Raw genomic sequence first — 14689 nt, 5'->3', positions numbered from 1 at the left:
TATGGTCGGTCTTATAAAATCGGGACTCTAAAGGAACGGCTCATTTTGCACTTCAACTACCTTCGCTAATCCGTTCGGTTTTTAATATTTTCCTTGTTTTATCCTTCTTCTTCCTAGAGGAAACCGTAGGAGATCTAGTGGGAAGAAATGAGAGTAGAAAAAAAGGATAATGTGTCGGAAGCTAGAAAAGCAATATCCACTTGAGAGTCCGGTTTGTAAAGCTTGGTGGCGTTCGGGTGTAAAAATAAATTATTTCGGAATTATTTCTAGAACGTAAAGCCATCCTACCGATTGCCGCTTGTTGGTCAATCTGAATGGATTATAGGTAGGATTTAAAAACTTAAGCCCGGTCCTCTAATTAACAACCCTTGAGCCGAGAGTTACTTCGAGAGAAAAGAGCAGAATAGGGGGAGAAAAAACAAACTGACTTAAATTATGTCCGATTACACGTCACTTCGGTGCACCATTCTTAAACACTTATGCATACTTTCAAGACAAAAACCCACCTCATTCATTCTTTGTTCTTTGGAAGTTTTTCTTTTATGTTTTCTTATCACCTGCATAAGTTATCATTTTACACCTCACAAGAAATAATTATATACCACCATCACCAGAACTATGCAATGATGTTAAGCAATGGTGTTAGGAAGGCACCCTTTTTGTGAACAAAGAAAGAAAATGTTCCTCCGACTAGACGTGCATAAAGAACGTTTCCTACATATGCTTTACGGGGTGATGCAAAATTTCTATGCAGGGTGTGTATTGGTGTGAGTGAATTTTCTCAGTGTTGAAATGTGTGTACTTTAAAGCCTTCAAAAGCTTCCGAAGCTAGCCTGAAGTCAAAAAGTCACCGCCCTCCTTTGGGAGAATGCGTGTGCGGTTTTATGAAGTTTACGCTTCGTCATGCAGAACAATTGCCGTTCGTCACCCAGTCACATCACAAGTCCGGCAGCAAACGTACGTGGAGTTTTTCCACCATTTTCGTTGCTTTATTTTCTTTTGTTAACAACGTTTTAAAAGTTAAAATAAGTTTGGTAATAAAAAAAAATGTTTCCACTCATGGAATGGAATGATAGAGAAATTGGGACGAATTTTCCTTCACAAAAGCACCTCAAGTGTAGTAAAACTCCAACACTGAACTATCAGAAACGGAACTTAGAGCGCAGTGTGCACGAAGAAACGTTTAATTTCGTCTTGCAAAAAGCTGTCAAGATGCTTCTCGTGTACGAAGCTCCTACACGGTTACGGTCTATGCGGCACAAGAACAAAGACTGGCTGCGACTGTTTCATCCGCCATCGGCACGGTATTGGAATAATAATTAAATACAGTTGACCACACGGATGGTACATCACCAGCACGGTGGTGTGGTTTTCGTGGTTTGTCCTTACCTGTTCCTTAGCCAGCTGGTACCACGTCTTGATGATCATCTCGAGCCGGGTGTCGTGGTAGCTTTTGGTCGTTTTCACACTAATCAGCAGATCATCCAGCTCGGTGGTGGGTGGTTTGGGTGTGCCGGTGACGGCTGGTGGTGGCGGTATCCGGTGCCCATCGAGTGATCGCCGACGCGGATCATCGCCCGGCCCGGTCACTAGCTTATTCGCATCGGCACGCACTAGCTCATTATCACTATCTTCACGCACGAACGGTGCAGAATTATCGCGCTTGCTTATCACTACACTCGCGTCGTTAAGATCACCCGGTATGCCAGCTATGGTTGCGGGAACACCACCACCACCACCACCACCAAGCATCATTGCACCGAATGGTTGAAGATCCTAAAAAGAAATAGACGGAAAAGTACATTAGTTAATTTCCTTTTGAAGCGTTCTCGAATTCTCTATCGTGCCAACTGTTCTAATAGTGTGAGAGGAAGTTCTGCAGCAAATTAAAAATCATACACTCTGTCAACCACAGCGGGCGGGTACTACAGCGTTACAGTTGGAACATCAGTTCCGAAGATGTGGACATGTGGACGCCAACTCCCGTACGTAACCTCAATTGCATGACATTGTATGGACGTTATTTCCCGAGATCGTGATCGTGATTTTGCGGTAGCAATAGCCGAGAACAACCTCACCCGAAGATATCTAGATCTCCTGAGGTGAAGGTGCTACGTTTGCAAAACATTTGCCTTACAAGTGAAACGGTATTTTTAAACTCTCGCACAGCAGGTGCACTAAGCATAATCTAGCAGTGCCAAGCAGTACAAGACGAGAAATAGACCGGAAAGCAAATCTCCAGTGGAGCAGAAAACTGTCACGAATGTATGCAAAAGATCGTGTTAGGAGACCATTTTCGAGGGCATTCTTTGGCGATCGGTGTACATATTTGCTAAAGAAACTCGTATGTATAAAGAAGGAATTATCGTTACACATGGCATGGAAAGTGGGTGAGTGAATTGACTCGACTTACTGACATCCCACTGTGTCAGGTTGAAAATGGTTTAAAAGACACGACGCTCATCTAAGAAGAGAAGTCTTTGTGTTAAGAATCAATTTGGATTTTAAATTTTATTTTAATGCTGTTAATTCTTAAGATTTAGTGAATAAAGTATCTCTTCGTGCGTAAAATGTACCTTTGATATTAGGTATGCAACTGCACGCTTTTCCCATATTGCTAAATATTCCTAATCCAATTATTCTATTGTTATATCCCTTTCAACGAGTGAAATTTCACATAAGTTCTCTCTCTGCTTCTCGTTGCCAAAGTTGAGGTATTGAAGAAACTGTAGCTTGATGTGAAATGGTCAAAAGCTGCTCAGATCGATTCATTTAGAGAAATAATCGTTAAAAGGTTTGTGGAGTTCACCAACAGTTATGGATTGAGAATTGATAAAAGAGCTTCCAACGGGTCAGAAGAGAGACTCATCTTCCCAAGAACATAGATCCCAAGAACCATAATCTATGTAATCAAGCTGGTTAACAAATTAATTGCAATTTATATGAGTATTATTTTGATGTGAAACGATCCATATAAATTGTATACAAAAACAGCTTCCTCACAACAAGTTTTTCGGATATCGACTTAAACACTCGAACGGATATACTCGTTATAATATTAAAAATGTTATGTGTTAAAAAAATTATGTGTTAAATAATGAGTGCTTGATCGCTATGGTATTTATCTTCATAATGCTTATTAATGTATTAAAATTCTCTTGAATTGACCATTTTACTATGTTTTTCCAACTTAAACATCCCAACCCTAGCGCATTTTGTTTAATGTTGCTTACGAGTTATATTTCGACATTCAAACGTAAACAGTTTTTATCGACCAAAGCATAGAGGGGTATCTTCCTGCGGTGCAAAAAAAACTTCCAGTTCGGAAGATGTACACACCCAACCAAGCTCACGTGCCTCTCTTTCACCACCAGGCGGGACACAAACTATGCCGGTAAAAGTAGAAACGAAAGCCGCAACATCACCGGAACTGATATCCGTCCGTCTTGCCTTAACTGTCTTATCTTATCCATTCAGGGAAGTGTGTTTTTTTTTCTTTCTTGCCCTCGTGGTCAATATTGACCATGTCTAATGTCGGAACCGGTGAATTCAATCGACCACCAAAGCCACTTGCACAACCCAAGAATTTGCGTGTGATGAAATAAAGAAGCACAAACAAAATAAGGAAAAAAAACACAGTTCTAGACATTATAAAATCGTTCGCTGGAATCACTAGCTGAAGCTAGGCTAGACAAACGTGCAATTCCCACGGTAGTCATGGTCAGCTAAGCGGTAACCATTTCCACATGCTCTTCGCTTAACATCAATGGTACAAATAAGACCCGGAGCTTTCTACTGTTTGCACTGATTAAATTCGAATAAATTTCAATTGCTTTGCCCGGACGGACTGCGTAGTGCGTGGACAGATTCTGCTGTGTTTAAAATGCCAAGCAATTGGTACCGCCTTTCCCGCCATAAGACAATGCACCCGTGAGGCAGTGAGTGTTTTAGAAGTGGAAAAGATAAAAACAAAAACAAACCCACAACCTACGAAATGCACTGAGAAAAGTGTGTGGAAACAAACCAGGGGTAACGTTATTAGCGTCCCTTTTTTTTGAAGTTCGTATGAGGTTCCTCGCTTGCAGTCGTTTGTTTTACGATAACAGGAAAATAACAACGGCTTCGGGATGTGTCTTTAACGGGGAGGAAGGTGATTCTTTAGCATATCTTAAGACCTCCCAGACCTACGTTACATGTTCACCGTGTGTGTGTCTGTGTTGCGTGGCTGTATTTATGTGTCTTCGTCACGGTTCGTTGGTTGATCTAATTGAAGTGCGTTCAACGGAGTCGATCTTGCAAACGGGCCGGGCAGCGTCGTCTCGTCGTTTGTTTGTTGTTCCTCTGGTGCCTCTTTCATCTCCACCATCAAAACGGTACGGGTGTCATAATGTGAGCTCATAAAAATACAGAAACAAATGAACTCGTTGATGTGTTGAACCAGAAAGGAAACAAAAAAGGTCTAAGCTCGCATTCTGTTGTGCCGTTCCTTACAGGAAAGCGTGTAATAAAATCAGATTTAGAACGTACCGCATTGTTCGGGAAGCTTTAAGTGCGGGCCTGTCGGGGAGCATGTGGTGGAAAATAAAACAACAACGAGTGCAATGTTCTTCTTGTAATCATAAACAAATGATCATGAAAGGCAGGATCCGTTTTGATTGCGTCGCTTCATGGTGGAACACGCTCGGAAGGAACAACTGGACAATTTCACCAGAATTTGTTAACTCACAATTTAACGATCGCTTGTCACACTGTGTTGAGAGCAGCTCGTGGCCATGTAAGCGTAAGTCTTACGATATGATGAATATGACTGATGCGTTGAGAACAGGTGAGTTGTGATGTTTGTACGTTTTTCTTGTGTTTACTGTCTGGTTTACGTTATCAGCAGGGCAGGAACATGATCGTTTGGAATGAGCTTTGCGATGATTTAGAGATTGAAAAGTAGATTCTTTTCCTAGGAACTAATGGTGGATAAATATTGTAATAAGTTATTATTGTATTTATTCAACGTTTGTTCATGAGTGATTTTGAGTGATCCACGTTTTGAGGAAAACCTGGAACGTCACAAAAAATCATAAATGTTCAAGTCCATTCTTGAGAAATCGCGTTGACAGATGCAGAGATAGGAGGATATCCTTTCTCGTAATATAGAAAATGAAGTATATTGTCTTGATGGTTTGTATGGTAACCGCAATGATCTTACACAAGAGGATACTATGAAATCTCTTCCGATACGTACCTTCGTAACGGGTAAATAAAGTCAAGCGAAGTCAGAAATGGCTGGACAATACCTTTTGAGGTTGTAGTGCCTCAAATGACAAAAACTAAATTCTATACCTAGCTCAAGATTTTTTTAAGGCTGTATCATTTTGAAATTTCCACCGAACAAATTCAAAATAGACAATCATGTTAATCATGGCAGCTAAGTAAGAATCAAGAAATGCTTTTTTCTACTCCAATGTTCTTCTTGCAATTTTTTTGTCTATAGTGCTTTACATCGTGCTCATTTAAAGAAAATGAATCCCTTTTTGCTCGCAATTCCACAGGTTCAATCAACTCCCGCTAAGTAGCTTTAAAACCAGAGCACAACAAAACTTCGCTTCATTTCACAATCGATTAGTCAGCGAAATCAAACCCCTTCTCTAATGCGCTTCTATCGATCGATGTCTTTCAGCGTCTCGTTAGCGTCTCTCCGCACACACTGATCCTCGTCACATCCGGTCGATGGGGAGTTTTTTTTTTTGAAGAAAGGCGCATATCGCTCGTTTACGTTCCACGTGGTTTTGTCGGCCTCTGATCACGAGGTAACCCACCGCGGCATCTTCCCGAATCGTCGTCTCATAGCGAACCGTACAGGAAGATATACGCGCTTACCATCAAGCAGCACTGATTTTGATGATCGGTCCGAACGATGATGGTGATGGTGTACGCGTGCGATCACTCCCATCTGCATGCGCACCGTGGCTAGATCGGGCCAGCAATGCCTTAAAAGCTTCCGCTAATTTTCCAATCAGAATACAAATGATCCCAAAAGCGATCGTGAGTTTGCGATCGAAACCGGCACGAGAAGTTGTGTGCAAAGCGGGCGCTGAGCACGATTGAGGGGAAATACGGAAAAATGCTGCCAAGGAAAGCGTAACTTCTCGCTTCTGTTCTTTTGTTGTTTTTTTTTTGGTCCGTTTTTAAACACCGTCTTTGTGAGTGTTTGCGTGTGTTGGGGAGCTGTTTTTGGTTTGTGTGTGCTGATATGGTTAGATCATTCGTACATTCACTTCTTCAACGCGGATAAATGGTCTTAATAGTTCAAGTAACAACGTTGGAAGCTTTAAGGCGGGTCAACATACTGGTGGAAGCCAAAACAGCAACAAAAAAAAAACATTGAACGCAGTTTGGATTTGCAATGGACTGGTTTAGAATGTCTTACGGCAAAACTTTTCGATTTGTTCGGAACCACAGCGACAGGTTGACTTCCTGTTCTTGAAAAATCCCATCGCGAATTGGTTCTCTTGCACTTTGGAATTATCCTTTTTAGCTTAAGGGCTTCACTACGACCACTGTACACTGGAATACATGTGTACGTACGTGTGTGTAATAATTATTTTTAAAACGATCATTTATTTAAAGGAGAAAACTCTTGTACTTCAGGTACCTCAAGCTCCAAGTTGCGTGTTCTAAGAAATTCGGAAAGCAGCATTATTTTTGTTTTTTCTCTTCGGGCACCATTTACTTCGCCGTTTGTGCCTGTTTTTTTTGTTTTGGCAAGCTTATTAAATGCGCTATTAAAGCAACGAGCAGAAATGCCTTCCAAAACGAAGCTTCAGTTTTATCGGACTTTGCAATTGGCAAATGATGTGCGTGTTTTTTTTTGCAGTTGCTTTTCTTTGTTGGTACTTTTGTTTTCTTTTGACATCAGTAGCATCAGGTGGCCGTTTGTGGTTGGAAGTAAGAGAGAGAGAGAGAGACCCGAGTAACTACATTAGCTCAATTTATCATTGGTTTTACTTTTGCTTTAGAGCAAACTTGAAACGAGCATTTGGTATGATCCGATTTTTTCCCCCGATGTATGTCTTTTTGTTTGTTTTTGCTTTGTTTTCGAGAGTTTCATTTTTTCCAACTTCCATTCATTACGTTTTCCTATGTTTATACTACAATTTACCATTGTCTATTCATAGCTACCAGCATATTTTCTCAGTTTAGTTTCGTTTTATGCTTAAGCTGCCGGTACAAAAGTACCACAGAAGCAAAAACAAAAACTTCCCGATTGTCACGGATAGATAACTTGCAATCTCTTTTTTTTTGCAAAGAAAGAATTAAAAATGGCTGGCAAAAAATGTTCAATGAGTGAAAACGTGCTTCCCTTCTTAGGCGATAGCTTACGCATTCATTATGCGTAACATTGTCCACTTCTGGTAAAGTGTCGCTTGTCTGTTGTCTTTACAATAGTTTAGACACAAGAGAAAAAAAGGAACGCCAGAAATAACCCCATCGAATCCACAAGAATGACATTTAAAGCAAACGTAGAGCAAACGCGATCCAGGCAAGCAAATTCGATCCATTCTAATGTTTTGCTACACACCGAATCGTCTCTGGGCTTTTGTTTTACTTTCAATTTGAGGTTCGTTCCTTCGGGTGCGCTCGAGTCACCGCATACCGTGCTAGGCGTTGGCGTGATTATAGTAACGCCCTGCACTTCACCTGTTGCTGCTTGGCTACGGCTCTTGCTGCTGTTGCTGCCGCTGCTGCTGGTGCTTGTTTGATGCAAACATCAATATTTGATCAAGGTCCCCGTGATTTTTTGTTTTTGGGAAGTTCGGAGTGTTTGTGTTGTGGCCATTGTTTTTGTTTAGCTTTCCATTTGAGTGGAGTTGCGTTTGGTGCTTTTGGTTTCTTCATTTCCTTCTCGTGTTGCGATTCCGACAGCTTCACTGTCTTTAAAAGCCAGCGTAGATTACTCGAAATTAAGGACTGTGGGACTGCTTTTGGTGACGTGTTTGGTGCGAAGTGTGCATTGCAGCAGGCGGCATAAAGCATGTTTGTTTGAAAATGTTGATTTGTACAGTATATTAACATTTCGGTCTTAACGATTATGGTTACCTTTACGAACGTGAGTGAGTAAGTCATAACGATGTAGAAAAAAAGGTGACAATGTTGTGCTGGTGTAATGAGTTCTACCACCTGCTGCAAAGTGATTGATAAATCATTCCGAATTCTTTTTCATTAATGGGTTTGTTACCAAATTAAATAACAAAAAGCACAGCTGCGATGCTGTGCAAATTGTGATAAAAAGTATTTGTGCAATTGAACAAGGTATGAAAAAGTGAGTGAAAAATATAAAAAAAAAATAAACGACTTCACACATTGTCGGTACAACTCGATCCTCACGGCGGGAGGACTTCATTATCATCGAGGGAGTGCTCTGATTGAACTGATGCAACTTGCAACGGCATCACGCGTATGAGATGGTTCAAAAATTGTGTGGAAAACTTAATTTCCTTCACTACAAAGGAAATCTTTGAACGTGAAAGATTCTATCGGTTTTTCGTTTTAGTTGAAAGTACCAAAAGCTGACTTTAGATGGTTAAAGAGGAACAACTTTGCTTTGCTTCACCGTCTGGTCAGTATTTTGCAGGCGTGTCTAAGTAGATGGTGTGCAAGATTAATATGTGCTTTTTTGTTTTTATTATTATGTACAAAATACGATCAAAATACAACTTTTTTCAACACGTGTTTCTGGGGAATACAGTGTGTAACATGTGGTAACTGGTTTCGCATTTTGAAAGTTTACGATGTATACAATGTATTTTGTATGTATTGTACACGATGTATTTAAAAGAAATTGGCATAGGATTATCAAACTATAAACCAACGGTGTGATTGAAATAATAACACCAAATAATACTCAACATTTTTCTCTGAGACCGTGTTAATCTCTTGACAGAAATCATCGGATGATGAAAACAATTGTTCAAAAATATATTTACGTTGTTCAAATTCTCGTAAAATAGTTAAAGTAATTATTAAAGAGATCTTTAAGATCGATCGACATATTAAAAGACCAATCGATTATCGTATGGTTATGTTGTATGGAACAATTTTTGATCTGATCAAGAAATAATTATTAGCGTGCATACCAATATGCAATATTTTGAATTTATTTTTTGTAAAAAATTTTATTATTTTTTAGATTGTAGTTTTATTTTCTATATTTATATATATTTATATTTCTGTTTGATAAATGGAAAATACATCGAACTTGCAATAACTTCAAATACCTTTAATTTGAATGAAAAAAAGCGAAATCCGATAATTGATCTTGTTTTTATCTTTCCTGGCGATTAATCACAAAAGATGAAATTGTAGTGCTAATAAATTTAAAACAGAAATGACTGAAGAACAGAAACATATCCATTACCGAAGTAAAAAAAAAACACAGACATCATTTCTTCCCACAACAAGTTCAAAAATCGAAAGCGCATCTGCCACCAAACAGCACATACATACAAACCATACAGAAAAAAACGGACAGAAAAACCAGTTTACATTTCGGCTTCAGTTTCTCTGGATGGATCGCTGGTGCGCTGTTTGATTTCTTGTTGCTTTCTCGTAACTGCCCTTGATTTTCCCTACCGAGCGCATCCCATCGATGACGTTTAATGAGCTACTTGTTGGGAAGGAGTACTTTGCTGAAGGTACATCCAAAAGCCATCCATCTTTTGCCATGGCTAGAACGAACGGTTTCGATGAAAAACAAAAAGTGGTTCAAGACGTTGTACTGAGCAGAGCAGCAATGGGGCACGGAGCCGGTGCAAATTCGGTTGCTGCATCGAGATGCATCTTCGGCTGCTTTCGTTTTGGTTGTGCGAAATGAAACGAATCAACCGAACATGTACTCACGAATGTGGTGTGCAACGTGGTATGGTGGTTTTGCTCCAAAAGATGACAGGTGGTTAACAGGCTGTTTTCCCACTGTTCGTACGATGTTCGATGCATTTGGTGGGCGATACAATCTTACGCTGTATTACTTTAGTTGGATGAATACTTTAGTTCAGTTGGACTTTTTTGTAAAGGAAGTAAAAAATTTAATTCAAATTTTAACACTTCTTACTCCACTCTAGACAAGAACAAAAGTTATCAATAATTTATCGTATTTTTAATCATATTAATTTAATATTATTTTTACTTTATTTTTTAGGAATTAAGTGCATTTTCGTTCCAAAGCGAATAAAAAGATTTTCTAAACATCAGTCTCCGCTAAACTCCTTGCCGTCTCCAATCTGATGATCAACCGTACGATGGTTGACGATGATGATAGGTTTACAGACTGTCGGAGCAAAAATAAGAGCCCACAACGACAGGTCCCTCTTCCTTACAGGTACGTTTTGTGGGTTGCTTTATCACAACATAATCAGCCGGTACAGTAGAGTTCCCCCGGCTTGCAGCATGGTGTGCATAGGTAATAATAACACGTTCTCGATCGACCCGAAAACCCCAAACGATCATCGGCAAAGGTGATCGATCCGGCTGCCGAGTAGCGTATCGTGTCGAAGAGTGGATGGGAGCTTGACTCCAAAAAGAAGCGAAGTAAGGTAATAAATTGCACATCCAGAAGGCAATACCTTTGGGCAGGTTTAAGAGAGGGTGAAACCAGTGCTTTCCGTTTTGTTTCCCTTCCCGTCCCATGCTAGAGCTTCCAGAGCAAAAGAATAACAAAACCCGCGTGAGATATGCTGTTCCAGTTTTTTTTATTCCCTTTTTTCTTAAATCTCATAAAAAAGCTGATCTTTTAGGGAGTGTGGGGGTGAGTAGTTCCTCAGTTTCTTTGGTTTTCTCCCCCCAAACCAACTTCATTTGATCGTGCCTTCAGCACTGCCCTAAACCTTTCAACGGTGTCGAAGCTTCGACATTCGATGAAAGAAGACGCGTCGGTATGTACTATCTCCTACACAAGCGGTAAAAGATAGAGCCAGCAACGACTGGAACTCGTTCACACTCAACGTTCGTTCAGCATCTCGGCAAAACAAAAATCCCCCCACCATACAACAGGCAGATGGTGGCTCTGCTCCGGGTTGGGGGCCAATTCATGGGTGTCTTATCTCTGTCTTTCCTAGCTCTTCTTTCGAGCTGATCGTTCTTCCGTGCATTCGTGTCTATGTTCGGTGCGTTCGGAGGTACGCTTCGCAGGAGCCCGCAATGGCTGGAAGACGGTGAAGGCGTCTCACGTTCGCCCTTTTTTCTGCGGCAGGTGTTTGATATCTTCGTTTCTGGTGCGACTCGCGACCTCGGGACCAGTGCACGGTGCAGAAAACTCTCTCGGAAGGAGAATGTGAAGGTGAATCGTTTATTCGTGTTTTTTGTAGTTGTTTTTAAATTTTAGGGAATGTTCCGTACGGTCTGGTTTTTGGGAGTATTCATTGAAGGGGATATTTGATCGATGCAAATGAAAGACTTAAGTGCAATTGGCGCTTGATAAACATTATTATCGTTATTAATATCGTCTGGAATCAGTTTGTAATATGGTATTATTTTATCATATTGTACTACAAGGATTAGACAACCATGTCATTAGGACGTAGTAATTGTTATGACGCAAACTACAGATAAAAAAAACTAAGAATTGTTTAAGTTGCACCCATTCCAATTCTTTAAAATCTTTTGTTTGAAAAGATTCCTTTAATATTGTATGTGTCTATTGTATGAATAAAATTCATACATTCTTGTTTAAATTCATGCGTTTGTTATCCCTAAGGAATTATTTATTTATTTGAAGACAACTTGATAAAGTGAATACCTTCACAGTATTTAATTTTAGATGTTAATTTATTTATATTATTGCATTTGATGCAAGAGATTAAGTTTTCCAAGTTAATTAAATTGAAATTCCAAGACTTATTCGATTAGTTCTCGAATGACAGAGTATATGATTGATGTTAGTTCATAAAAAAATAATCAAATAGGAGTGCTATAAACTCTTCTTAAAAAGAAATAGTTGAAAAGCTCTTCTTAATCGCCCCTAGTTTTATCAGCTTATGTATAAGTTATATTTCATATTAAAGCTCAAAATTTTATAGGCATTGCGAGCCAAGAAAAAAATCATCAATAGCTTTGAATATTATTCTGCATTCACACCGGTTCAAAACGTAATTAGTACAATCTACTTGGGTCTCCTAATTAAGTAAAACCTTTGTTGGAACTTCGAAATTTGGAACCAAAGTTTCCTAATGGCTCACAATTAGTGACTGGATTCTTATCTGTATAATTCAAAGAGCCACTACTATGGCCGAGTTTTTAACGAGAATAAAATAACTAAGAAATGTTCATCAACTTTGCGCAGAGTACATGTCCTATACCGTTGGAACAAGTATTTTGAAGGGGAAAATCCTTGGAAGATTTTTAGTAATAGTCGGATTATTATGAAGGATCTATAAAACATTTTGTGTTTCACCAAACTTTTACACTTCCGCACATCACTTCGAAATTTACCTTCTTTAATTAACATTACATTATTGTTGTGTTGAGTATTATTGCTTTAGACTTCGAAACCTTCCCATCACGCACAACACTTCATCACTAAAGCGCACACATGAACGCATGGTTATCTGCAGAAACCGTCCCAACGATACGCATACTCATTCGACGCATCTCTTAACTTAACAGCCGCAAACAGATTGATAAACCTTCAAACCGTATCGGATCGGGTTTAGGGGCCAAACAAAAAAATTACCATTTTTTGACTATTTGCCTATCCCGGCGTATTTCTTTGCCGGTTTTTTTTCTTTTGTTTTGGCAAAAGATAAACACTCTACACCGTTGGCTCTGCTTGAAGAAGGTTTGAGAAATTGATTTCTAGCTCTAGTCTGTTAGTTCCCACCGTGCTTGGGAAATTTGTTTTCTTATTTTTTGCTTTGTTTTCGTTTCATTTTTTTTCTCTCTCCTCGACTAGGGGAACTTTGCAACTATCGGATGTTGTGGCCGGAATGGGTGCCGGCGGGACTTGAACCGATGTCGGATAATTAATGTGTGGCAGATATGTCAATATGCGGGGTCGTTATCAGTTTCGAATCCGTTTCGTTCGATAGGAGTTTGTCTTTGCTTTCCCCGATGTTGAATGGTTGACTAACCATTTCCCTTTGGAATGTAAATTCCTTCGCACTGTGGCCCCGTTCGATAACTTCTTTTACGGTGTAGTGTGATTGTGTGCTCTGCTCACCTGTAAGTTGTCACCTGTAGCGACACCGAGATCCGGATCTCCGGCACTATCGCTACCATCGTAACCGTAGACGTTCTGGTACAGCACCAGCGTCATGTAGATGAGAAACACTCCCGCCGCCATTGTTTGCAGTGCCCGCTTGTACCGGTAGGTGGCCGTGTAGAGGAGGCTCATCTTCTTCCGGAAGAACCTCATAGAAGCCCGCTCTAGCTGCCCGTCCTCCACTGGGAGCACGTGCGCATTTTGGGGTCCAACGATAGCGCTCAGCTTGCTCGCGTGTGGATCCAGGACGAATGATTACCCCTGGGGATTTGCTGGAATTTCACACGGGCACAAATGAACACGTCTCACGTTTATACCTTTGAAAAGACGGATTTGTTTGGGCAATACACCTTCTTCACCGTACACAATATATTTGAATTCAAATGCTAATTCTAATACACTTTAGTAGCAATGAACGATTTTTTTTTAACGAAACGCCCTTTTGGTGACGTTTAATACACTGTTAACATGAACACTTTCCTTCTCTTTATAGCACAGTATCAAACAATCATTTCATTTCGATTGAATAATATTTCCTTAAATCTTCACACACCGGTTTGTAGTTGATTGCGTGACACAGCACCATGCGCAAATACACTCTATTCGTGCACTTATCTTTTTCTCACACACACATAATACAATTCCACATTAAAACAATTAATTTGAATTAAACTAAACCACTTCTACACTGCTTCGCTTAAACCATCCGGAACGGGCGAATGTAATATGTTATCGTCGTTACGAACGGCAGAGCTTCAGTAACACGCACGCGTGCGGCAGTTCTACGCGAAGTCAAAAAATCATCTGATTTTTCAAATCCCGAGCACCAACGTCAAAACCCCTGAAAGTCGCGCGCGCGAGCCCCGAACCGGACCGGCTTTGCGTTTCGTTCTGTTTGTGCGCAAACGGGAGAACGAACCGAGCGAACAAGCGAGAGGATCACCAACCGAGACACGCAACCCGATCTCGTTGGGCAGGGTTTGAAACACATAATGCGCTTCGGGCAAAACTTTTAATAGTGTCTCGAAGGGTCTAAAATACATAATACTAAAGGAACAGTAACATATAAAATACAATTGTTGTTGTATTAAAACAAATGTTTTGGTTTGTAGTAATTTTGTAAAATATTTTTTATACAGAGATTTTTTAAATTTTATAATCCAATATTATAAAAAAAATAGTGTGATGCTAAAAATGAGACTAATACTTGCATATACTATGTACTAGACTTAAGTTGATGTGATACCTTGAGAACAGAAGCACTCTATGATGATTTTTTAAAATAAGACACACAAAATGTGTTCTTAAGGTGTTTTGTAGTAGGTAGTTCTAATATGAGTATATTTCGTTATTGTAACTATTTCACTAATTTTATTAGAAAATTTAATATCCACTTTAGATCTCTTTAACTTGAACAGTTTCAATATTTCATTTGTTAGCAAT

General features: G+C 39.7%; 1 protein-coding gene across 1 annotated transcript in view; it reads right to left on the bottom strand.

Annotated features, from left to right (window-relative positions):
- Positions 1 to 14085, bottom strand: part of LOC125771984 (fringe glycosyltransferase) — a 123106-nt gene extending 109021 nt beyond the window's left edge. Inside the window, exons 1-2 of the mRNA XM_049443235.1 lie at positions 13205 to 14085; positions 1390 to 1776 (exon numbers count right to left, since the gene is read on the bottom strand). Of these exons, the coding sequence (XP_049299192.1) occupies positions 1390 to 1776; positions 13205 to 13399 (582 nt within the window). The 5' untranslated portion in view covers positions 13400 to 14085. The remainder of the gene's footprint in view (positions 1 to 1389; positions 1777 to 13204) is intronic.
- Positions 14086 to 14689: the final 604 nt, after the last annotated feature.

Source organism: Anopheles funestus, chromosome 3RL, assembly GCF_943734845.2.
Source record: "Anopheles funestus chromosome 3RL, idAnoFuneDA-416_04, whole genome shotgun sequence".
Lineage (NCBI taxonomy): Eukaryota > Metazoa > Arthropoda > Insecta > Diptera > Culicidae > Anopheles > Anopheles funestus.
The sequence above is the reverse complement of the archived record's forward strand: the minus strand, read 5'-3'. Positions and strand labels throughout refer to the sequence as shown.